General features: G+C 39.1%; 1 protein-coding gene across 5 annotated transcripts in view; it reads right to left on the bottom strand.

The window, feature by feature from the left end:
* Nucleotides 1–205: 205 nt before the first annotated feature.
* Nucleotides 206–26,835, bottom strand: part of LRRC8D (leucine rich repeat containing 8 VRAC subunit D) — a 110,391-nt gene continuing 83,761 nt past the window's right edge. For all 5 annotated transcript variants that reach the window (XM_081055000.1, XM_081055003.1, XM_081055001.1 and 2 more), the window contains one exon: nucleotides 206–3,153. In XM_081055000.1, coding sequence (XP_080911126.1) covers nucleotides 572–3,151 — 2,580 coding nt within the window. In that variant the 5' untranslated portion in view covers nucleotides 3,152–3,153 and the 3' untranslated portion in view covers nucleotides 206–571. The remainder of the gene's footprint in view (nucleotides 3,154–26,835) is intronic.

Genomic DNA, 26,835 nt, shown 5'->3' on the forward strand with positions numbered 1-26,835 from the left:
AATCTATCAAATGGGATTCTCAGAAGCAGTAGTACCAAACATTATAAGAAGAGCTTATTTGAGGTGCTTTAAATTAAAACAGGAAGGAAATCACTATTTCAGCAAATCTAAATTTATAAGTTTGGACCTGATGTGTCTTTAGTGGTCTGAGTTAAAGCAATATTGCCCCAATTAAGTAAAGTAAATCAAGACACCTCAAAAAAGGTGACATAGTAAGAAAATGTCAATTTAATCATTTACTTTAGCAGGCAAGCAATTTGTAAACATTCAGTAGCGGCAGCATCCAAATTACAAACAATTTAAAAAGAAACCAAGATTAGTGATTATAATTTTTCCTTCCCTTTCCCCAAAAGCAAAAAAAGAGAAAAGATTTGGAAATGAATGACTTAAAACACTACAAACATTGAACATTCGGTTCTGCCTTCTATGAGCCTTCTAGGCATCCTCTCTGTGTTTTATTTTTAAAGATGTATCTACTCCTAAAATGCATTATCTTGCAATAACTTGTAGATGAGCATTTGTAATCTAGGAAGTTGTTCCTGCACACCGGTGTGCATGTATTTATTTCAGTTTAAATCCCATTTGCAAAGGGAACATTTATGTCTTGATTCAATGCTTCTTTGACTTCGAGTGGCAGGGTGTCAAAAAGGTGATCTTCTACAACAAGCCCGCTTTTCTTGAGCAGGCGACACTGGCCCAGCTGGGCCGGCAGGCGGTCCAAGCAGTTCCCCTTCAGCTCCAGCTGGGTGAGCTGGGAGAGCTGACCAATTCTGTCTGGGAGGGAGGCGATGCAGTTTTGCCCCAGATTCAAAGTCCTCAACTTAACGCATTTAAACAGTTGTTTTGGCAGGATGTCCACTTTGTTCCCCGTGATATGCAAATGCTGCAGGTTCTGGAGCAGTCCTATTTCTATCGGAATCATTGAAATGTTGTTGTAGCTTACATCTAAGCATCTGAGTTTCTGTAAACTGAACACCGCCACGGGTAAGGATTCGAGCTTGTTGTTGGAGAAATAAAGTGACTCCAAGTTTTTGACGTGGGTAATGGAGGGAGGAATGGTAACAATTTTGTTATGCCATAATTTTAAACAAGTCAGTCGTTTTAGATGCTGGAAACTGATGATTTCCTCAATTGTGCGTATGTTGTTTGATTTTAAATCCAGTTCCTGTAAATTAGAGAGGCTGAAAATAGCATGTGGAATTCTCTCTAGCTCACAGTTCTGGAGTTCGAGCTCGGCGACATTCATCATTTTCTTAAGGCTGTTCAGTACCAAGAGTTTAGTGCCGTCATTATGAATGACTAACTTGGTAAGATGTGGAGCCACATCTGTAATGTTGGAGGGAACTTTGGTCAAATTGCTCTTCACGTGGAGAATCTTAAGGTGCCGCAACTCTCGGAGAGATTCAAGTCCTATCATCTTATTGTTTTCAGAGTTCAAATTGCCTATCAAGTATAACTCTCGAAGGTTTTTGAGCAAATACACCCAGGCAGGGATTTCAGCCACGTCGGTGAACTTCACGTGAAGGCATCTCAAGTGGTCTCGGAGAAAGCTAAACGCAGTCTGTTCAACTTTTGCAGGGCAGTGGCAGAGGTGAAGCTCTTGGAGATTCGTCATTTGAGAAATCTTAGCAGGAATTTTAGCTTCTGGAATCAGTTCAAGTTTTAGCACATCCAGGTCTGTGAGGTCAAAGACGGCATCGGGCACCCCCGACAGCATGAAGAGATGTAGCTCCTGCTTGTCCTGGGCGTTGCGGGACACGTGCTGCCTCAGTTTTTCAAATGTCCACTCGTGGTTCAAACTAATTTCCCTAAGTTTATTTTCACTGACTTCTGACAGGAACACACCAAAACGCTTGGAATAGAGCTGGTCATATTGGTCTACCATGTGGAGAAGGAACGCAAAATCGTTTTTAACATCGGGAATGTCACTGAAACTGCTCTCTTCTCTGACTTTTTCAAAGGAATACTCCTTCAAAGGTATCCTGAATAACCAGAAGAGAGTGTAGAGGCAGATAAACCCATAGACACAAATGATGGATATGTAACTGATGAGCAGCTTTTTCAGCATGTAAGCCATGTTGTGGGTGCACTCGAATACCTCGTAACCAGTCAGGTGCTCGACTTTCGGCTTGCACACATGTTCGAAGCTGATCGCGTTGACAAAGTTTGCCGTGTAGCAGAGGATAAAAATGAACTTGGCGGTTTTGATAACTGTTTGGACCACATAGAGTTTATAGATCAAGTCACTGTCTTCCACGTGGGCACGGAACTTCCTCACTTTCTCAAACAGGGCTTTGGCTTGTTCCCCGTCTTTTTTATCCAGGATGGTCATGCTGGGGACTTCGATGACCGGCTTCTCAGCTGAAAATTTGAAGCCAGTTTTGTTGATCATCGGGGTGCTGGCACTGGGGCTCCCTTCATCACTGCTGGTAGACACATGCTTTGGTAGAGTCTGGGCACCTGTTATTCGCTGCTTGTTTTCCTCCGAGTCTTCACATGCTGTCTCAGACAACGCTTTAGTAGTCCAAGGAGATTCAAAGCACTTTCCTAATATTGAAACAAAATGTTCTACTTTTGAGCATGTTTTGGGATATTTGAACCAAAAGTTGCTACTGACCATGAGAATAATAGTATGTATAAGAGCAAGGTATGGAAAGTACTTAGAATACCACGGAAGGGCCAGATGGTAACACATCTGATTAATAAATACATATTGCTGAAAATCCAAGTTTGTTTTTCGGCCTGTTGGATCTTTCTTCTCTTTCTTTGCCTCCTGATTTGGAACTGTGGAATCTGTATGAGGATATGTGGCTCTGAGAGGTATGTCAGGTGTCACAGCAGATGCGCCAAAGGAAATGTCACTTGTCGCCCGCTCGTGTTGGTCTTGGTCAGTGGCTGCTTCCATTTTCGGGATATTGGTGGTAACATCAGCATTTCCTGGTGGTGGTGTGTGTGCCTTTGAATTTACAGGAGATGGCAATACTGGCAAGCAGACCACCTGATCTTTGGTAAGTTGCATGGTTCCTGCAAAGATGGCTACCATCAACATAACGACAGCCAGGTAATCCATAAACACGTCCCACCATGGTTTCAGGATTCGGTAAGTTGGCTGAATGTCATTAAGTGAAGCAACTTCTGCAAGGGTAAACATTCCTAGAAAACAAGCAAACAAAAGACGTTACTATAGAGATGCAAGTGAAAACATTAAATGAGAAAAACCCTTTATTTGCTCCGAACTAAGTTTTCTCATGCTGGTCTTATCTTTTCATTCAAGATAGGTACAGTAGAAAATAAACTAAAAGGAACATATATGAGAAAAATGGTGGTTTGCTATAGTAGCTCTTCTCTCCGAGCCCAAGAGAAGAGAAAAACAAAAACTGGGTGGGGAATAGATTGCCTACTAGGTAAGAAATAATGACAGTCTGCACAAGGTCTACAGTGGTTCAAGAAGAAAGGGGGGAGTAGAAATTTGAGAGTGATTTAGGAGACAGAATTTAAAGACTTGTAACTTACTGGACCTTGAAGAAAGATATAAGAACAGGATGGTATCTCTTGTGGACTGGACTGATTTAAGGTTAAGACTGAAGTTTTGAGGTAGGGGGTTGGGATAACTGCTATTTTGTACAAGCCAAAATTGAAGGGTCTGTGTATACTATTAAACTCTGGATAGCCTGTTTCCAGCCTCAGGCCTACCACTTACAAATGATGTGATTCTCCAAGCCTTGTATTTTTCATCTGTAGCAAGAAGATGATAACTTCTAAGGGTTGTTAGAAAGCTGATTGTAAAGCTCTTAGCATACCATTTGGCCACACGTATCTCTTAGCTCTTCTATGTTAGCTCTTACCACCCTGGTGGAAATGTCCCACAACGGTTGAAATTAAGGGTCTAGAGTATAAGAGGAGTCTTAGTCTACCTACTTGGGATTTATCAATATATGGAGCTGAAACTCTGGCTCTCAATGTAGCACCAATGGAAAACATGTGGAATGACAAAAGGGCCAAAGGCACACGTAGGCATGGAATGATCAGTGATGATGACACTAAGACCTCTGATCTCTACCAAAGCCAGTGACCGCAGCAGCAATGAAGAGAATCCCGGTGTCAGGCCACTCAAAAATGTGGTCATCATTCACTAACAGCTGGCAGCTTTACAATCCTGAAGCTAGTATACAAATAATACAGTACAAAGACAATCATTCTGGAAGGAACCAAGAAAAACACAATGTTTACAGTGGCAAGTAATGGGAATGGGCTTCTGTAATCATGGATGGGGAAACAAATGTTTATCTTCTTGAATTTGGAAGTTTCAACTTCTTGAAAAGCAACATTACTTCTGCTTTCTCAGGAAGTTCTCCGGTTCCTATATTCATATAAAAAATGATTTCTAAAAGTAGTGAAAAACAAAAAGATAAAAGGCAAGGGAAATACCCAAGGTTCTGGGAATGCATTTATTTTTTAAATAAAGGATGGAAGGTAGTGCTGTGTTGCAAAGGATTCTGAGGCCGACTCTCTGGCTTCAACAGGAAACAGTATTATAACTGATTACTAGTGTCTCGCCCCTCCTCTCCAAATCCTAGGCTAATAACTTCTTCCAGTTTCTCCAACCAGCCATTCTCTCTTGTGTTCAGTTTCTCCTACACATTGTTTCTTCGACCTGGAATACTTCCTCCCCATCGCCCTTCTGGAGGCTATCAGATTTCTCTCATGTTCCCAGGAAGCCCTCCCTAACCCCTAGAGGCGCTGCTCTGCCGTGCCCCCATAGGACTCTGCACCTCTACCCATCACAGCTTTATCACACTGTGGTAGAACCAACTGTACACTTGTTTGTTCTCCCACTAGATTATAAATTCAATGACGACAGGGACCATGTCCGTCTTCCATATTGCTATGTAACAATCACCAACACGCAGTTGGTCATCATCATCAAATTTCCTCAAGAACATTTATTAACTGTCTCCATGTGGTACTGGGCAGAAGAGCATTTTCTTAAACTGCATTGCCATCATAAAGCAACATGGGACCACGCAAGAATAAAACCTCCAAGTTAGGCCTCAGCATAAAAATAAATAGCCAAAGAACCACACAGCAGAGAAACTGTGGGATCCTTGTGACCAGTGATACCCTGCAGCTGTCAAAGCTTCAGCGGTAGTTTTTAAAAACTTCATACTCAGGACAGGCTTTGCTTCCAGGAAAGAGGGGAAGGCTGAGGATTCTCCCAGAGGAAGAAGAGTGGTAAAAGGTGGGTGCAGAGAATACAGCATTAGAGTACTGTGATGTCACACTGACCCCCAAAGGTCGCCAAGTCATCTCCCCACATCCCTACAAGGACAATAGTTGAACAACCGAGACCAGCTGCCAAGACTGCATGCAGCTCAGATGGGCCCTTCTTCTCTAGCACAAGGTCGACTCTGCCAATCTCCATGAAGGGTTTGTGTCCCTGCCATTTCCTCCAGCCCAATCCTATTTTTCTTTCTGTTGAACTCTTACTTATTCTTCAAGCTCCAGGTCAAGCACCATCTCCTTCCCCAAGCTCCTATCACAATGCCTGTTAATAATCTGTTTCTAATGTTGGTCCTTTCAACTGGATCTTGAGTTTCTGGTGGACAGAGACTATGCTTATTTGCCTTATGTCCACCATGTCCTACTCTCTCTCCTGAAGAACAGAACAGAGACAGCCTTTAGTGATGGTGGTTTTTATAATGATGATGATGCTAATAATAAAAGCAGCTATCAATGGTCCTCTTCCTTCCACATACCAAACACTGTACAAGGAGCTTTACATCTGATGTTACCCCCAGCTTTTGTACAGAGTGCATTACTGAAAATCCCTTAAGAACATTGTAAATGTTCTTGAGGAATTTTGTATGAAAATGTATGAAAGTTTAGAATTTCAGGTTTGGGGGGCAGGGGGGCTGAGTGAATGATTCTATTTCCAAAATGCTACACAATATTATAAAATCTACCATGATTCCTGAAATTCAAATGACAGAAAATACTAAGTGCTGGTGAGACTGTGGAGCAATCAGAACTCTTAAATACTGTTCGTGGGAGGGTGAACTGCTATAATCACATTGGGAAACATTTGGGTTAACATCTACTAAAACTAAATATATGCGTACTCTACGACCCAGCAATTCTACTGCTAAGTATATACCCATGAGAAATCCATATACTCACCAAAAGACACGTGCAATAGCCCTAAACTGGAAGCTATCCAAATGCCCATCAACAGTAGAAGAGAAAAATGAAATGTATATTCACAAAGTGGAATATCAGGCAGCAATAAGAATGAATGACCTGGTTACATGGGTGTGTTCAGTTTATAAAATGTGATCTGTACATTTAAGTTATGTGCCTTTTGGGGTATGTATGCTTTAACTTCCATAAAAAGTTTCAAAAAGAAATGGTAAAAGAAGCTGCAGCAGAAACAGCTGCCCTAGGAATGTGCTATGACACCAGACTGAGGCTTTGCCTCACCCCCATCCCAAGGCACACCCAGGGCTGGCTGGGGTCATAGGCCAGGGAAGCCCTTGACCGTCTTCTGGCAGCCTCCCCTTTGCTGTCTATCTCCCCAGCCTGAGAGAAGGGGCCTGCTCTCCCTGGAGTACAAGGGACTGCATCTGTCATGGAAAACAGGGTGCATATACAATGTGCGAAAGCTCTGGCTGGTGCTCAAGTGGGACCCAAGTGGAACACTGCCTGAACGTACAGAGGGAACACAAGTGGAATTCCATTCTCATATTCACAACATTACTCAAAGTTGCCAAAGTGTTATTATTTTCCCTTGACAGGTAAAGAAATAGGCTTGCAGGAGTTGAGTTGTGGAAGTCAAATAATAAGTGATAGAGGCTGGACTTAAAAGCTCAACGAAGGCCACACTATGTTCTTTCTACTAGATTGCATTGCCTCTCTTCTTTGGTCCGCATGTTTGCAGTGCTTTAAGTTTGCAAAATTATTTTCTATAAAATGTCTCAGCTGATTCTCACAATAACCAAGTGAATTAGACATTAATATTGCCCAACAGCATGAGGAAACCTGAGGCACATGTGCGAGCTAACAGAATCTTTCATCTCCAAATCTTTTTCTCTAGCACGCTGCCACCCAATGGCTGCCACCCAATGGCGCCCATCCAATGGCTGCGTGGTAAGGGTTGGCTATTGAAGGAGGCACCTTCTCACAGTAGTCCTTGGCTTTGAGGAGACAAAGGACTACAATTATGTAATCATCACCTTCCCCAAGGCAACCTTTCATGACATTCATTCAAAATTCAAAGAAACCATGAGCCAGGCACCATGGTGGGGAACTGATGTTAACCTACTAGTCGCTGCTCTCAAGGTGGCTCCTGTCTAATGGGGGATGGCAAGGAATACATGTGTTATTATAACCCAGTAGGAAAGTTGCTCCAATCTGGTTAATACAAAGTATAGGAGAGGCACAGGACAGGGGAAACACACGTCTGCTTTAGGTAATTGGGAGGGTTTCACAGAGAGATAGTTTTTAAGCTGAGATGGGGGGGAGGCGGAAACCATCATGGAGTGGTGGGGAAGGTAAGGAATACAATTTTGGCAGGAAAAAAACAGCAAGTGTAAATATATAGAGACATGAAAGAAATTATGTGTTACAGAAAGTACACATGATTCTAAGGTCACCCCATTTTATTAGTCTAGTATGCCCATGTACAGATATGACATTTTATAGTTACATCAAGAGATGAAAACCAAGGCATGGATGATTTAAGTCTTAAGGAAGTGCCTGGGCTGTAAGGCAGGAAACCAGTACTTCCCTGCAATGTCAGCCACTGACTAGCTCTTATCTTGAACACTGGACTTCAATTAATGTATCTGTTATCCTATTTGACCCAGCAGAAAATGGGCAAGACTTCCTACCTTTCAGGGAGTGTTTCAACCATCAGCAGAATTAAAGATGCAGTAGCACTTTGAAAAGCTGCTTTTCATATAATGTGTTGTATGCACATAGTATATAAAATACACATGCATATAATATAGTACATATTAAGTACATTATGATCCTCAAGTGAAAGTCAAGTCCATGAAAGAGGCGATCAGTATCGAGCTTTCTGAGTCCTGTATCTTGAAGTTGGATGTCTTTAGTGAATTAGGACTCAGAATGACTATAAATAGTTATCAGGGGATTCTTGTTTGTTTGTTTGTTTGTTTTAAACTTGAGGAAGGCACACTTAGTATTAGTTGCAGACATTTTTGGGGTTCTCCTTTATAATATGTCTATTGCAAAGAACTTAAAGAATTACATAACGAGGAAGTAGATTCCAAATCCCAAGGCTTCTCTGTCTATGGCACATATGGAAACCAGCTTAATATTCCTGTAAACAAACATTTCTCATGGAAGTGGAGGAAGCTTTGTGTACTAGAACTGAAAGGGAGAAGTTACTGGATTTTGGCTGGACAAAGATGAATCAGAAAATACAGAGACGGCATCTCAATTCTTTTAGGATATATATTAATAATTTTGTTTTCTTATTTGAAAGTATGGCCAGTAATAATAGAATAAACCAGTAACTAATAGTCAAGTTCAAAATTAGAAGCTATGATGGTTAGACAACCCCATGAATATACTGAAAAACACTGAATTATACACTTTTGTAGTATATAAATTATATCTCAATAAACCCATTAAAATTTAGAAGCTAGACTTCAATCTTTATTTTACGACCCCCACTGCCATTTCAACAGAAACAGGATTAATTGTAGCTATTCATGCTAGACTACTTTCTAAACTCAAATAAGATTCAAAATGATTGTTAGGTGATTATGATTACATGAAGCAGTTCTGGAGGAAAGTCTTCAGCATTTTACTTATCCTCTCTGAGCATTCATGCCTCATCTATAAAATCTTGACACTAATACCTCCCTCACAGGGTCATGTAGTGAAAACACCCATTTCAGGGTCTGACACAAAGTAAGCCTCCACAGATGTTTCCTGAATCTGAATGCTGAAAAAGAATCTCTGAGGAGAAAAGCAAGCCCATCTTAATTAGTCGTTAGCTGACGAGGGTTAGGCCGATGTCTTGAATTTGGAACTAGCATGTAGCAACTATGTGTCTTACATAGAAGTAATACTGAAATAAATGACTGACAGTGAAACTTTGTATTCAATTTCATTAATTCTTTCAAAAACATTTCAATTAAAATTACTTATATTAGGAGGTGGCAGATTATACTTGAAAGAGCAGAACTTTGATGCCAAAGAAACCTGGATTCAAATCTTGCTCTTTTCCATGTTTATTAGCAGTGCGAATGTGGGTATATTAATTTACAGCAAAACGCTTCCATCAAAACAGAAAAATATGATCACCTAACTGAAACTTTGAAAATTAGTCCCACCTGCATTAGGAGGTTGTCTTCAATACCCTTGTAAAAAAGGAAGTCAAATGACTTTGAAACATTAATTAAGGAAGAGTTTAGCGTATGAAGAAGCAAATACCTTGATTAATCAATCTATTAGATACAGTTTTCACATAGGTATGCATACCCCACTTAGTCCAATACCAATTTTCATTTTCTTTCGAATGTGATCTGTGAAAGAATAATCAGCCTTTTTGGCCAAACTGGGCAAAGAGGAGAATACCCAAGAGACTGGTGGGGATCAAATTCTCAAATCCTTCATTGAAATAAGTCCAAGGAGAACAAATTGAAGTTCATGAAGAGGCAATAACTACACCATTCCTATAAATAACCCTTCCTCAACATTCAATATACACATAAGTGTATAAACACATGTGCGTGTGGGTACATACTCACCATACTCAATTCAGACACCAAAAATTCATATGGTTCAAGAAAATCACTACTTCAGATGCAAAATGAGAAAGAATGAGTCAGTTTTCCCCAAAAGTTCTGTATCACTGGTATTCTATAAGTATTAATAGCTATGGTTATTACAATTATGCAAGATACTCTACAGCTGATATTATTCTATATACAAATCATATAATTCACTAGTATTAATCCCTTTTAAAAGAATATGGTAGGAAATTACACTTTAAAAAACAGGTTTCCTTTAACACTACTTTGGTTTAGATACCTCAAAAATAGCTGAAAAAAAAGTTAAGGGAAAAACACCCGATTTTACAAAACACTTGTTATACAAAATCAGATTTTACATTGGGCAAAATCCACCCATTTTTCTAATCTCCAAAAGCTTTTGTCTATTTTGCTTTTTTTTGTTACTGGTGTATATTGAACATTACAATTTTTTATTTTAAATTAAAGCTTACTGGGGTCATAATTGATAGTAAAGTTACATAGATAGATTTCAAGTGTACAATTCTGTAATACATTATCTATATCTCACATTGTGTGTTCACCACCCAGAGTCAGTTCTCCTTCCATCACCATATATTAGACCCCGTTTACCCTCTTCTACAGCCCCTCCTCCCCCATACCCTCTGGAAACCCCTAAACTACTGTCTGTGTCTATGAGTTTTTGTTTCTTCATTTGTCTTGTTCCTTTGGTCTTTTCAGTTTCATATACCACATATCAGTGAAATCATAGGGTTCTCTGCTTTTTCTGTCTGACTTATTTCACTTAGCATTATACTCTCAAGATCCATCCATGTTGTCACAAATGGTCCTATTTCATCTTTTCTTACTGCCGAACAGTATTCCATTATGTATATATACCACAACCTCTTCATCCATTCATCTATCGAAGGACATTTTGGTTGTTTCCATGTCTTGGCCACCGTAAACAAAGCTGCAATGAACACTGGAGCACACGTGTCTTTATGGAACAATGTTTTCAGATTTTTTGAGTAGATACAGGAGAGGGATTGCTGGGTCATATGATAATCCTACTCTTAATTTTTTGAGGAACCTCCACACTGCCTTCCATAATGGCTGCACCAGTCTGCATTCCCACCAACAGTGAATGAGAGTTCCTTTTTCTCCACAACCTCTCCAACACTTGTTGCTATTTGTCTTGTTGATGATAGCCATTCTGACTGCGGTGAGGTGATATCTCATTGTGGTTTTTATTTGCATTTCTCTGATGATTAGCGATGTTGAGCATTTTTTCATATGTCTATTTGCCATTTGTATGTCCTCTTTGGAGAAATGTCTCTTCAGGTCCTCTGCCCATTTTTCAATTGGGTTGTTTGTTTTTCTTGTTGTTGAGTTTCATGAGTTCCTTGTATATTTGGATATTGGCCCCTTGTCAGAGGCACTGTTTGCAAAAATCTTCTCCCATTCAGTTGTTGCCTCTTTATTTTGTCGATGGTTTCTTTTGCTGTGCAGAAGCTTTTAAGTTTCACATAGTCCCATTTGTTTATTTTAGCTCTTACTTCCATTGCCTTTGGGGTCAAATTCATAAAATGCTCTTTGAACCCAAGGTCCATCAGTTTAGTACCTATGTTTTCTTCTATGCAGTTTATTGTGTCAGGTCTTATGCTTAAGTCTTTGATCCATTTTGAATTAATTTTGGTACATGGTGACAGATAGCAGTCCAGTTTCATTCTTTCCCATCTGGCTTTTCAATTCTCCCAGCACCATTTATTGAAGAGACTATCTTTCCTCCGTTGTATGTTTTTTGCTTCTTTGACAAAAATTATCTGTCCATATTTATATGGGTTTATTTCTGGGGTCTCAATTCTATTCTATTGGTCTGTGTATCTGTTTTTCTGCCAATACCATGCTGTTTTGATTATTGTTGCCCTATAGTACAAGATAAAGTCAGGGAGTGTGATCCCTCCAGCATTGTTCTTTTTCTTAGGATTGCTTTGGCTATTCGGGGTCTTTTGTGGTTCCATACAAATCTGATGATTTTTTGTTCTATTTCTTTAAAAAATGCCATTGGGATTTTCATGGGGATTGCATTAAATCTGTATATTGCTTTGGGTCAAAAGCTTTTTATAAATCCATTTAACATCTGAAAGCAGAGGACTATAAAAATTCAGAACTTGTGAAATATAATGAGTTTTACAGAAAGTACCTGTATTTTGTATCTATTTGAGCTTTATCCATTGGGATACTGACATTCACAGAAAAAAATTCACTTCAAAGCTAAGGAATAAAACTCTAAATACATTTTAGTAGATCTAAGGCAAAATATCTTAAGAATTAACAAAAATGTGTTAAAACACGGTTGTGGATTTTCTTGCTTTTTCTTCTGGATATCAATTCTAAAAGTGAAGGCTCTCAGTTGAGAGCTCCTAGGAAATGAGAGCTTACTCATGCAACAATACAAAAGAGCCTCTAAATCAACGGCTTCCACAGTTTATTCCACAACATCAGAGTTCTTTCTACAAGTCACCACCAGCATTCCCTTTCCCACCAACTCAGGCCAACAGAATTTCACAAATGCTTCAGTACCTACAGGCCTCACTTAGTGTACCCTCTACTAGAAAGTTCATTTCAACAAAGATTTATGGAGTATCCTTTATGTGCTGGATACAGGTGCTAGGATAAAAGGGGGAAGAATAAAAAAAAAAAAAAAAAACAACACACCATAGCTGTCCTTACTGAGAAAGCAGCCTAGAGGAAACATAAACAGAGCAAAGAATGGCAATGATTTGACTAGCCCCTAAAATGAGATCCGGGAGCAGACAGACCTTGAAGAAAGGCTCCAGTGGAAGCCACCCCCAGATCAGAGTGAAGCTTTTGGTCAGCCCTTTCAAGTCCTAACTTTATCCAGTTTATAAGGCAGCCAGTGGGAACCCTAAGGGGAGCTTTGCATTTCTAAATTCCCTTTTTTTTTTATCGTCTATAGGACAGACACCTGGCACCAAAACTGACCATTTTCCTTTTAAGTTTACTCACTTTAATATTGTTTACTTAGGTGTGACTGGTACACGTCTGAAACCCGGGCTAAGGAAAGTGAGCTAGGGTGGAGGTCCCCCACACCCTAAGCAACTTTCCATGGTGCGGAAAGTTTGTCACATTCGCTTCCAATTGTTTTTGGGACAGAAGGCCTGTCTGATCACAAACTCATGGACGTCTGCTCTGCATGTGGAACCCTGGGAGCCTCTCAGCCCTCATTCCTGGTTTGTAAAGATTGCTAGAGGCGGGTGGTAGAAGAGGGTAGGTAAAGAGGGTGAAATATATGGTGATGGAAGGAGAACTGACTCTGGGTGGTGAACACATAATGCAATATATAGATGATGCATTATAGAATTGTATACTTGAAAAACTATGTACTTTTGCTGGCCACTGTCACCCCAATAAATTTTAATAATAATTATTTAAAAAGATTACTAGAAAGTACCCGAGTACCTCACCCTTGTGCTCATCTTACTAACCCTCAAAAACTTCTCAACATTAGCAAAAGATACTCAGATATTGATACACTATACCTTGGATAGGGAGCATATTTAGTTTACAAAGGCTACTTGACAGTTTATTAGGAGATCCTAGCCATCGGGACTAAACATGAATGCAGGTTAGACAACGGTTGCTCATGACCCTTGCAGAACTGAGTTCCATCAGTCTGTCTGTCTGTCTCCCTCTTCTTCCTCCACCTGGGTTGGAATCCATAACCTGAAGGGAGGAGAGTTTCTTTTATATGCATGCCCCCAGGGCCTGGCACAGCACGGGCACTTGATAAAAGTCTGTAATAGAATAAATCCTGCAGACCTGTAACAGCATTCTAGGAGAGGGCTCAGAAAGCACCGAATCTGGGAGCCAAATACGGTTACTACCAATAACAGTGACATATAAGGTCATTATTAATTATGCCCAAGTCACAATGATAAGCTCTGACAGGCATTCTTCAATGTCCAGATGGAGGACACTATACAACTCTTTTTAATAGGTAATTCTGAAGGCCATTCATTCTGATAGACCATCTGCATACAACTTGGCTCTTAGGGCCACGGCAAAAAAGTCATTTCAGCACACAGCCAGGTGACAGAATAGGCCAGGGAGGAGGAGCTCCAGAGAGGCAGACGCCCTGAGACAAGGGAGCTGCCAGAGCCTCAGGCCTTCCTTCTTGTCCTCACGTGTTTGCTGCCCTTCTGCACAGGAAATGGGTGCTGAAGTTCTGACCGTATCTAACCGTGTGTGCAGTTTACTGGAGTCAATAAACACTTAAATCAGAATACCGTATCAAACTGTTGAGCAAGTGCCCAGAACCTGGTAAGGGCTCAATAAAAGTGCGCTGCTGTTATTATTGTGTTGGATACGTCAGTTTTATGTAAGAACCTGATAAAAACTCTTCTTTACCACTAGGTACTCAGAGAAGTTTGTTTTTCATGATGTACTGATATAACAGAGCCCTGGAGTCCAGATGTTCTCTACTTACATTTGTCTTCTGAGAAATGTAGTTCAATTTTATACAGGCATTATAAGCATCAACCCTTACTCTGAGTCTTCATGTAATTATTCACTTACTCATCCCTCCATCCATAAAATATATACTCTATGCTCAAGTGTTAACATGATGCAAATTCCTGGAGAAAACTTAGTGACATAAACCTGGTGACAAACTAGGTGACAAAAGCTGCAAATTCAGATATATTTCCTTTCTCATAGAGTACACAGTGTAGGAAAGAAAAATATTCATGAATTGAATCTATATAAAATGGTCGACTGAGAAGAGCTACCAAGAAGTTCGGCAGAGGCAGATGTGCTGTGTGGTGAGAGAAGGTTCAGCTTCTGGACCCCTCCCTTTCACAGGCCCCTTTCAAGGCCCTGCACCTACTTTTATATCTCTAACGTTGTGTTCTTTTTCTTAAAGAGAGCTCTCCAATTTCAGATTCTAGGAAATCGAGATTTTCCCACTTGCATGGTACACTGTATTAGGAAGGCAGGTAATAGGGGATTTTCCTCCTGTGGCCAAGATCATAGAGGAAGACTCGACTGAAGTGAGGTGTGAGTAGGGGTAGAGTGCAGGGCTAGGCTGGAACAGAATGTCCAAAGGCCGTGTGTGTGTGTGTGTGTGTGTGTGTGAGAGAGAGAGAGAGAGAGAGAGAGAGAGAGAGAGAGAGAGAGAGAGAGAGAGAGAGAGAGAGAGAGAGAAACACGAGGAACTGACAGGTTAGTAGCCTGCAGCTTAGGGAGGGAGAGGAGTGTGCAGTGTGAGATGACGCATGGTCCTGTCAGCCGGGTGGAAAGGATTTGATGTCATCAAACTAAAGGCAGCGGGAAACCATTGATGTGTTTTGAGCTGGAGAGGGGAGGTGGCTAAAAATCAGATTTCTGCTTCTTAAAGGATCACTGTGGGCCTAGTGTACAGGTCAGTGAAGGAAGTTATGAGACTCGGAAGTCAGCCATTGCATTACTCTGGGCAAAAGATGGAGGTAAAGACTAGGCTGTGCGTGGTGAAGAAGGGAGTAAAATGGATGCACTTGTGAGCTAATAGGCCAAAGAAACAACAACTGAACTTAATGGATTGTATGGGGAGGATAAAGAAAAGTGTCAAGGACAATTCCCAGATTTCTCTTAATTCTTCACTGTGTTGTTCCTTACCCTTTCTTTTACATCCATTTAAACGGTTATATTGTAATTAAATCTTTTCTCATATACCCTTCAAATCCTTTTTTTCTCACAATCCTTCTACAGTCTTTCTTTCTTCCTTTTCTTTAATCCTTTTAAAAAGTAGGCTGCATATAATAAATGAAAAGAAAAGTAAGCCCTCACATGCTTGGGAAAGAAATCTATAAGCTTAGTTTGAAAAAACATTAGTTCAGTGTAATCAACACATAGATGACTGATGACTATCTTTTTATAATACTTCCGGGTCAAAGTACACTTTTAAAACCAAAAATTATTCTGTCTTAATTTATGTTTAGAGAGCACATATATATAACACGTTGCAATTACAACATTATATGCAATGTAATCAAAAGGGAGGCAGCATACAATACTGTAAGAATCCTACAAAGTCTGTGACATTCATGCTAATAAAATTTGGTTTCTGGAATAAACTAAAACAGAAACTACTATTAATTTCAAAACAAAACATAAACAACAAAAAAAATCTTCATTATACCTTTTAGGGGAGGTAGGGAAACACAGCATATTTTTATTCTTTACTGTGTTTTCTTTAGGTCAACATTAAAGTGAATTTGCATTTTCTAAATAAATAATAGCTAAGAGATAAGGGATAATAGTATGAGAACAATACCAAGTACTTTAAAACTGTACAACGATAATCAAGAAATGGCATGATTGGGCCGGCCCGGTGGCTCAGGCGCTTAGAGCTCCGTGCTCCTAACTCCGAAGGCTACGGGTTCAATTCCCACATGTGCCAGTGGGCTCTCAACTGCAAGGTTGCCAGTTCAATTCCTCGAGTCCTGCAAGGGATGGTGGGCAGCGCCCCCTGCAACTAAAATTGAACACGGCACCTGGAGCTGAGCTTTTCCCTTTCCCCAAATTATAATGAACTAGTAGAGTTTTCATAGAGAGCCACAGTTATATTTTTATAGCATTTCCCTCAGTTATAAAGAATTAATGGAGCTGTAATACTGAATCACAATTGAGCAGCCTACAGTTTGTAAAACCTCTGAACCTATTTGTATTGGGAAGGTACAAAATATAATTAAGCATACTGTCTAATTAGGTATGATGTTGCTTATTTTACATATGTTGCTTCTTTGAAAATTACACGAAGATCTTTGACTTTGGGAAATTTTGGATATTTATTTCTGATTAGCCATGACATTTTATTCAACTCTGAAAAAATGGCCCAAGGTAACATTAAAAAAAAAAAGTGTTACATACTCGAGTGCCAATGATGCCAATGTACCATACTTTGCCATGTGTAATGTACACTGACGTTTTTAGCCAAAACTTTCAGGGGGAAAAATCTTTCGTTTTAATTTAATTCAAATTTTTATTTCTTTACATTTAGGTACTTTTTATTGTATTATAAAGGAATTTTAGCATTTATTTTATAACATATTATACAAGAAATTTTATGTAACAAATAGTTAAAAAACACCAGAGCAGGCGTGGCCGGGTGGCTCAGTTGGTTAGAGCACGAACAGGGTTGCCAGTTCGAGTCCCACATGGGCCAGTGAGCTGCGCCCTCCACAACTAGACTGAAGACAACGAGCTGCCGCTGAGCTTCCGGAGGGGAGGCCAGATGGCTCAATTAGTTAGAGCACAAGCTCAACAACAAGGTTGCCAGTTCAATTCCCACTTGGGATGGTGGGCTGCGCCCCCTGCAACTAAGATTAAGGGCGACAACTGGACTTGGAGCTGAGCTACGCCCTCCACAACCAGATTGAGGACAGCAACTTGGAGCTGATGGGCCCTGGAGAAACACAGTGTTCCCCAATATTCCCTGATAAAATTAAAACAATAACAACAACAACAAAACACAAAAAATCCCACAAGGGCAGATACAAGATACAAGAAATTTTATGTACCGGTAACAAATTTATAATATTTATGGATCATAGAAGGCCAAGAACTCTGCGTAGTAAGTTCAACAAAACCGATCATTGTATTCCAGGGTATTATTTTGCCCTGATATCGTTATTGATTTCTAGTTACACTTTTAACTCATAAGTATAAATAAAAGAATTAAAAACAAATATATATATATATATATACGTATATATATACATATATATACGTATATATATGTGTGTGTGTGCATATATATATATGTATATATATATATATATATATATATACACACACAGATACATAATTAGTACTATCCATGTGCAGTGCGCATCCTTATATTTCCCTCACAAATCTGGGCCAAAAAAAAGTGCACATTATACATGGCAAAATATGGTATTTATTTAAGTGTCCGCTATTTTAACTGTAGAGATCATTAACAGTGCTTCCCAACCCATTTCATGGCATGGCCCACATGAAAGAGGACATTTATACACGCCCTTGGGTAAACTGAAGAGAGTAAACTCAACAACCAGGCCCACAGCTTTAGGCCACACCCAAATCAAGTAAAATTGTAACCATCTGGAACCCACTCCTGGCACACCCATTGGGAATTTCAGAGTAAAGTATCAAATGTTGGATGTAAACTAAGGTCTAAACCTTATAAGTGATAGAATTTATCTATCTGAAGTGGTAATTTTTGGAGGGATTAAATGTTACCTTCTTCTCTTCCTCACCAGAGCCAAAAACAGTAAAAACAGATCATTGTAATCAAGACAAAACTTGCTCATTTGTGTGATTTTACATGCAACATATCAGAACGATAAGTATAATAATGGCTACTTTCTTGATGGACCACTATCATTGGGTAGAGGCTGCTAATGCTAAGAAATAATTACGATTAAGGGTGGTTGTTCAATGAGTCATTGATTCATTCACAAACACTATACATTGTGTTAACTATTAGGCACTTATAATTGAAGATAACTTACCTTGTCTATCATAGAATTCACCAAATCTTTGCTGTCATGAAGCCATCAAGCTCATGCCATTTACATTTTCAATAAATATTTTGCATAGGTAATGTGATACATGCTGAGAATATATACATACCATGTTTCCCCGAAAATAAGACCTAGCAGGACCATCAGTTCTAATGCATCTTTTGGAGCAAAAATTAATATAAGACCCGGTCTTATTCTAATATAAGACTGGGTATAATATAATCATATGATATGATATGATATGATATGATATAATATAATATAATATAAAATACCAGGTCTTATATAACCGTGTATAATATAATACCGGATCTTATATTAATTTTTGCTCCAAAAGACACATTAGAGCTGATGGTCCAGTTAGGTCTTATTTTCGGGGAAACACGGTAGGAGAGCAAGATAAATATAGTCCTTGCCCTCCCAGAGCTTAAAAATCTGTCCCTGCTTACCTAAGTCTTCTGGAAAAGATGAAGCATAAACCACTAACACCATTCTGCCTAGAATTATTTAGGGAACACAGTGTAATACATCTTAATCTAAAATGACAGCAAAGTGTATAAATGTCAAGAAAACTATAATAGCTGAGGCCAGCAATATGCAATAAAAGTAAACATATAATTCACCTTCTGAACTGGAAAACTTTTGAGAGTGACACATGTTAAACCAGGTAGGACCCCAGGATAAGGTATAACTGGGACTCTCCAAGGGAAACCAGGAGTTGGTGTCACTCTTAGTATAGGTCACATGACCTAGAACTTTCTGATGCCATTATGTAAGGCTGATATAGAAACACAAGTCTACATATTTTAAGGCAAATAATCTGTAGACACATCCTGTCTTAGCAATTTCACAGCTACAGTCAATTCATAGTTGATGTCTCGGTATTTATCCTGTCTGGGGACTGAGGTTTTATCATGGTAGTATGTTGCATATTACAATTATTTTCTAGTAAGAAATCGAGAATTTAAAAAAGAGGAAATAGACATAAACCATCTAAATAACATTTCCCACACTTTGCCACCTCAGAATATATGTAGGAAACGGTAATATTTGTACTGCACTAAGTAGGAAACTGCTGCAGCAGCTCATGGCTGGAGTGCCCTGTGCGGTGGGCTGAGAGAATTTGTATTTCATCCAACATGTACCTATTCTGTTACTAGTGTACATGGTACACCATCCAAGAAACTGACCCAAATTATGCAATACATTGATAAATAATGTATATTTACACATCTGAGAGTGAAGAAAACAAGATAGCAGGAAATGAGTTTGGTAACTCCCCTCAGAAAGATAATAGGTCAACATTACTTTTCAGAAGGTATTGTGAAGATGGTGACAATGATACCAAAAGTTGCACTGGATGTGAAAACATAAATGATGAGAGAAAAAAAGAGTAGAGGAAAACCCCGTGCTATGAGCATTAGTCTGTAGATAGGTTCATGTATCCTGTGCTGCCAATTTTTACCACAAATGCATTAGTTGAGGATAAGATCTAAAAAGTGCCCTTTTCATTTGTACGTCCTTAACCCTGGATGGCATACTTTCTGGAGGGAAAGGAAAAAAAGTAAGAGTTGTTGAATCCTATTACCTACATATGGCAACTAAAATCTTCCAAAGTAGGTCCAGATGGGTTTAAAAAAAAATAATAAAAATCACTCATGTTCTCCGAGTACGACTTCTTAAACAATATAGTCCTTCGTTCCTGTGCTAGAGACTACTTAGTATCCTCCAGAAACCATTCTACCTTTCTACTTTTTGGTAACAGACACCTGCTACCATCACCACCCAATTTAGGTGGGAGCATTGTTGCCTGACTAGAGATCACATTTCCCAGACTCATTTGCAACAGGTTTGGCACTAAGCTGAGCCAACAGGATGTGAGAAGTGACTCTTCACTTCCTGGTAACCTCTGTAAAGACAAGGCTACTAGATTTGGCCTTCCTTTTCCCTTTTCCCTGCTGGCTGGAAAATGGGATGCAGGCACAACCTCAGAATTTACGGGTGAGGCCTGCCAGCACACCAAGACTGTTTTATGAAGGAAATAACTATCTTATTTAAGTCATTCTATTTGGAAGTCTCTGTTACATCAGTGTAGCCGGTACCATAATTAATAAAATTTTGAACTTGTAAAAAATGCTTCTTAAAGAAAAGTATAGAAATAGAAAGATTTGGACGCTCATTGTACAGCTGATCTTCTAATACAAGAATTTTCATAGCTACTGAGGACTTCCATTGGAAGATATAAACAAAATACTTTATATTCACAGATAATAAAATAATCAAAATAATTTCTAAATCACACATTAGTGTATTACAAATAAATGCATGTACTTAGATTATTAATATAAGATAAAATTATATAACTATAAAAAACTTAAAGGGTAACACCTGTGAGAGACATCGCAGCTGACCATTAAGATGATTTTATTCAGGCTGTTACAATAGGGAGAAAATTCATTAAGGAAGGTTGTCTCAAAGACAAAGAAGAGGCCTGGAGTTTCATAGGGGCAGGTAAACAAGAGAGTCCTCTGACAAGTCTTGTGCGAGTTAGGAGGAAGGACAGAGATGGGTCTTATCTCAGAATATTTGAGAACAAGGTACTCCTTTCTGGTTTCCCAGAACACAAAAGGGGAGGGAATTTTCTAGGAGTAGGGTTCAGGGAAAGTGCAACATTATCAGATCCATAATAAAGGGGCGATAAGGAACCCCTGAAAGGTTTGAACAAGGAGGGGAAAGGCAATGAGTTCAATGTTCCAATTTAGAAAGAATTCTCTCCAGAATATGGAAGAGGGGCTGGAGAGAAAAAAAGACTGGAGGAAGGAAAATCAATGAGAAAGTTACATTAGTCAAAATGACTTCCAGGTAAATTCAGTTTTTCAGCTTGAATAGCTAGGATTAATGTAATAAATTTAAAATGTCTAGTAGCCCACTGAATCTCAAGAGTAGGGTCTAAGATGGAATTCCATATTTATGACCAATCAGAATATGGAAAATGACATTACCCAAGGAGAGTACCTGCAGAGGACAAGGTCAAAGAATCGTGGGGCTCACTAACATTCAGGGAACAAGCAGAAGAAAGGGATTCGGCAAAGGAGAGAGAGAAGAACGGGAGAGAACTGTGTCCTAGAAACCAAAGGAGGCAAACACTGAAAGAAGAGAGAACAAGCAGTATCACAAGGAAGTTAAGAAGTACAAAGTGGCTACCGTTGAGTCACTAGAGACTTCAGCCTGAGCACTGTGTGAAGAAATGTGTCTCACTGTGAGCGAGGATTAAGTGGGAAAAGGGAATGTCCGTTTCTCAGAACTTGGCTGGGGAGAAAAACAAAGCAACAGCAAGAAGGGGTGGCAGGTTTGATTAGCAAGGTGTATTTTGTAGGATAGGAAAGGGGCAGCAGGACAGAAGTTGAAACCAGCAGTGTGAGAAAGTGGAGGTTTTTCATATGGCTGTTTCTTATTTTGAGCATAAAGCTACATCATATACGGCAAACACATGTCTACTAGGAGCTCTAACTCAAGTATGTCGTCCTCTGTGGTAATTAAATAAAGGTACCAAGATGAAAGAATTCATAATTTTATGGAAATTCTTAAACAGAGGTTCGGTATACATTGTTTGCTTTTCCCTTCAGTAAGTTGGTAAATATTAACCTTCTAACCACCGTATTAGTTATCCAGTCATAAAACTTTAAAAGATCCTTTTTGGGAAAGCCTAAATTGAAAAAAAAAAAAAGCCTTGCAAAAATAACTGCACAACCCCTATAACTCTGAAAAGAAAGCACAGCCCATGGACATATGAATGTGTAACTCTGTATATGTTCAAGCCATGCAAACAGCGTCAGGCTTTTTCACCCATTCAAACTCCCTGTGAAGGTCAAGCATTAAAAAAACTCAAGTCAGACTACAGTGAGAGGAAGAAGGTGGGAAAGAAATATTTATTATTCCTAAGGAGAGTGTTAGTGACCTAGAGCAGCTTAATTGACTTCTCATTTCCCTGGCGCAGTCCAGAGGCGGGGGCGCAAAGATGAGGTAGGGTGGAGACCGGGCATGTATGGCTGGCAACCCTAAGCGGCAATTTCAGGCAGCATCTCATCATTCAACACTGAGAGTACTGCAAACATAAAGGAGGAGACGGGAAGAAAACCATCCCTTATTGAATAACCAAGTACTCGCACACCTGAGCTCATTAAATTGTCACATTCTCCCTGCGCAGTGGTATTTGCGTTTTAGTTTTGTTGAGAGCGAACAGAAGTTTAGAACGTTCGAATTTGACCAAGAACGCGCAATTAAAATACAGTAGAGAACAGGACTCAAACCCAGATCTGACTACCCAAGCCGATGCTTTCCCCCTTCAGCTTGTTTTAAATTAGATTAATTCAAATTAAATCATACCCTCCCCCCAATTTACGAATTATTAGTAGGAACCCTTAAGTGAAGGAGACAAAACCCTGGTGTTCAAAGGTTGCTTCAGGAGCAAAGTCTAAATAAAAAGTGAAATCACAACTTACAACCCAACTGCCACTTAGTGACAGTATTACCTAATGCCTTTATCATCATCTCAGTTTTTAAAAGCACTTGCATAGATTCCAACTATTCTGATCCTTACAAACTGTAGAGAGACAAAGAAATAGCATCTTCCTGGTTTTTTTAAAGCCAAGAAACTGTTGCAACAAGGAAATGGCATAGCTGAGATTAGAATGGGAGAGTTCTGGAACATCAAGTGCACGAGAACAGGTCCCATGAGTGTTACCATGTCACAATTCTACTTATCTTCAGGAGTAAACGAAGTGAGACCAACTATTCAGTATCAGCTCTTCTTTAGACTTAGGTTATGAAGATTTCCTTTTATTATTATGAATTCATTGATTATAAACTGTAACTGTAATTCTTAAAGAATAAATAACTTGGGCCAGCGAGTTCCTAAGTGCAAAATATGTGCTGACTATAAACAGAGTACTGCCAAGGCTATGATTTTAGAACTGTTAAAGGAGGGGCTAAGGAACTTATCAGAGCAAAGATTCCTACTCAGTGAGGGGATGGCCTATTTTTACTATGTTCTTATAATTCTAGTTAGCCGAATAAATTTCCTTTAGTGCTTCTCTAAAGATGCACCACTGGTGCTCCCATACACATTCTCTGTCTCTTAAATTAGCCAGGAAAAAAAGTGGCATTGGACAAAATATTGCTACCTATCACTTTTAATGATACAATCAAACCCACCAGGCTGCATCCTAGTAATCTACACCGAATGACTACTTTCCATGAACTATAGTATGTGAGGAGGTAGTGTGATGCTTAAATGACTCAGGATTTTATTCACTAATAACACAAGCAGAAGGGAAATCAGACCAGAATTGCAAAAACATTACTCAGACATGGTAATACCACTGATATAAATGACAGGCCTCCTCTAAATCAGACTGTCATCAGTCTCATATAGAGCTTCCTGCCCAGTAAAATCTGCCGTAATTGGTTTTCTTTCTGTTGTTGAAAAACACAGAGTGAGCCAGGCCAGGCAGCATCATGGGAATTTCAGACACACACACACACACACACACACACACACACACACACTCACACACACACCATTTATAAGTGCGTACATCTAGTTTGTAAGAAAATACTAACAAGGAATAGGTTAAGGGTATTTTCCACTAGTTTAAAAATAAAGCAGTCTACCCTTTGAAAAAAAATAAATCTCAGAATTATAGAAACAGGAAGCGACAGCTGGATTTATCATCCTTCATTTCCTCTGAGAGTCAAAGTAAGAACTCCCCATTGAGACAAAAGCAGTGGAGGGGTTGGCCTCCTCTTGCCTGGACCCACACGACCCCCAGTTCTGCTGCAGGTTGGCCACTTCAAAATTAAACTGCTCACCTTATCTCATAAAGCTCTCTGTGCCCAGAACTTGCAATGTGATAAAATAAAAAATCCGACTAGAATTTCAACACAATAATAATTGCCCTCATCTTAGAAGAAAGAGCCTAGCTCTCATCTCTCCTGTGGGTCTCTCTCCTGGGCTCACTCCAGGAGGTTTCAGGACGAGGATGACACCCCTTGAGGGACTCTGCAGCCTAGTTCTGGTGGCTGTGTTGGAAAGTGTTAAGAAGTCAGGCTTCCTTCAGCGTCTTGTGATTGTAGCTGAAGTGCTTCATCTCTCAGCTTCAGTTCCCTCATCTGTGAAACGGCAATGAGACTGTCTATTTCACAGAGGTGTAATAAACAGTAAGTGAGATACTGAGTATGAAAATACTTTGTAAATCCCACATAAATAATAGCAGAGGAGAGTAACAGCAATATGCATCCTTGTAGAAAGGGTCTTACCAGTTCCAAAGCTTCTATAATACATTATCATTTCTTTTGATTCTCCAAACAATACAGTAGGACAGGTAGTGATGGTGGCATCATCACCACCATCTTCATCACCGACACTAGTATTATTATTGCTTTACAAATGAGCTAGTCTAGAGGCACTTACTATGAAAATTGTGTCCTAAGTCCTTAGCAACACCCAAATCATATGAAAACATCTCTGGCAGCACGTGAGTGACACTAAGTACTAAACTAAGAGTTAGGCAAGCCGTGTTCACATTTCATGTCTGCCAATCTGGGCAAGTCCCTTAACCTCTCCAGGCAATATGATTCATTCATTTGTCACCAGGCTGGTGGGAGACGAAAATAAATTAGACCTGGTTCCAGCTCTTGAAGAATTCACTTGGGGGGAAGGGTGGGGGATGGAAAGAAGTGACATATAAACAGATTAATTACAAAATAGTATTTACTTGAAATATAGACTATGAACAAAGTGCCGTGGGATCACAAAGCAGGAAATGACTAACTTTGTCTGGGGGACTCATGGAAGAATTCCTCTCATTTGTAAACTGGGAAAAGAAGGAAATCAGACTACAGATTTATCCATGTCCCTTTTTGGGCTAAAACTCTGAGAACACTAGACTTAGAAAAGTTATCAGCACAACTCCTTTTACACATCTGCTCATAGCCAATGTATCACTTAAAACAATTGAGATATCTTAAGTGCTAGAAAACCGTATTTTAGAAAACTCTGAAAAATAAGGTTTTTCAGAATATAACTCAAAAAGAAATCATATTTATAAGTCTGTGGAAGTTTGTGGAAGCTGGGTCTATAGTTAACCCTATATGTAGTAATTATGAGACTAGACCCTAGCGTCAGACTGGGTTCAACTCTAGACTTTACCATTAATTAGCTGTGTAACGAGGCAAGTTATCTGATCTCTCTATGAAATGGTGGTGGTGGTGGTCGTAGCAGTAATAATACCTTCACCTACCTCACAGAGTTGTTGTGAGGATTAAATGAGCTAATACATACAAGCACTTAAAACAGTGCTTAGCACAACATAAAGACCACCTGAGTTAGCTACTGCTGTGATCTGTGAAAGTGTAATAACTGACATTTTTTTATTGCTTTTCTAAAAAGATTCTCTGAAGCCTGAAAGTTTCGGATTTGGTCTCATTCCGGAATTTCCATGTTTTAGAAACTTTTGGAAAGTGATAAAATGTAGGTTATCTGCTGCAGAAAGACACTTCAGCAGAATTTTGGAAAATGTAACACACTATGATTTTAAAAACTTATTGCCAGTGGCAGATGTGAAACCAACACAGGTTTAAGGTGATACAATCAGAAATGTTTGTATTTTAAAAAACTGTAGGCCTTCAAAGTGGGAGTTTTAAACGATATTTTGGAAATTACAGAAAAGTAGAAAATGAAGGAGGAAGGATGCCCATGTTCCCACAGAATTTCTATTGTTTCAGTTTTATATTTAAAACATAATGTATAGTACTTTAAAATTATAAGCATTCAAGGTAACATTAAAGATGCAAATTCAGCCACCCTGCAGAAAATATAAGCATTTAAATGACAAAGGTATTTTCATTTTTCTTACTGAATTCACACAGAATTTTGGCAAATTATTTGGACCGTTAACAGTATTTTATCATTACTAATATAGTAACTGTCAGGTGAAATGTACTGTATCCAGATAAAAGTAAACTTCTATAAATCAAACTGGATGTTTTAATTGGCAGTATTAGCAATACTCACCAAACCAAATGATTCTGTATTTAATATTTAATATGTTAAACAGCATTCATCCATTGGCTCTCAACCAACATCGATACTTACTGACTCTTGGGGCCTGTGGTTTTTATCTTAGTCAATAATGCTTAGGTTCAGGTCTCTAAATTAATCATTAAAACCTGCTGCTGTAAAAAATGTTCACCAGAACCCCAAAAGAATAAAGAGAAAAGCAGGATATTTATCACACTCTTATTATGTTTTGGAAAGAATGAGGTGATTTTCTCAATACCAAAGAGGTTTTCTGTGGGACTATTCTTAATGCTTTATAACATATTCATAGGAAACGCAGCAAAATAATTCAAGCTATAATTTACTGAGATTCAAGTACATGCCAGGCTAACTGGGAGAGAGGTTTACAAGGACTATTTCATTTATTTGGTACAACTCCTTGAGGCAA

This window comes from Rhinolophus hipposideros (assembly GCF_964194185.1).
Source record: "Rhinolophus hipposideros genome assembly, chromosome: 8".
Taxonomy (NCBI): Eukaryota; Metazoa; Chordata; class Mammalia; order Chiroptera; family Rhinolophidae; genus Rhinolophus; species Rhinolophus hipposideros.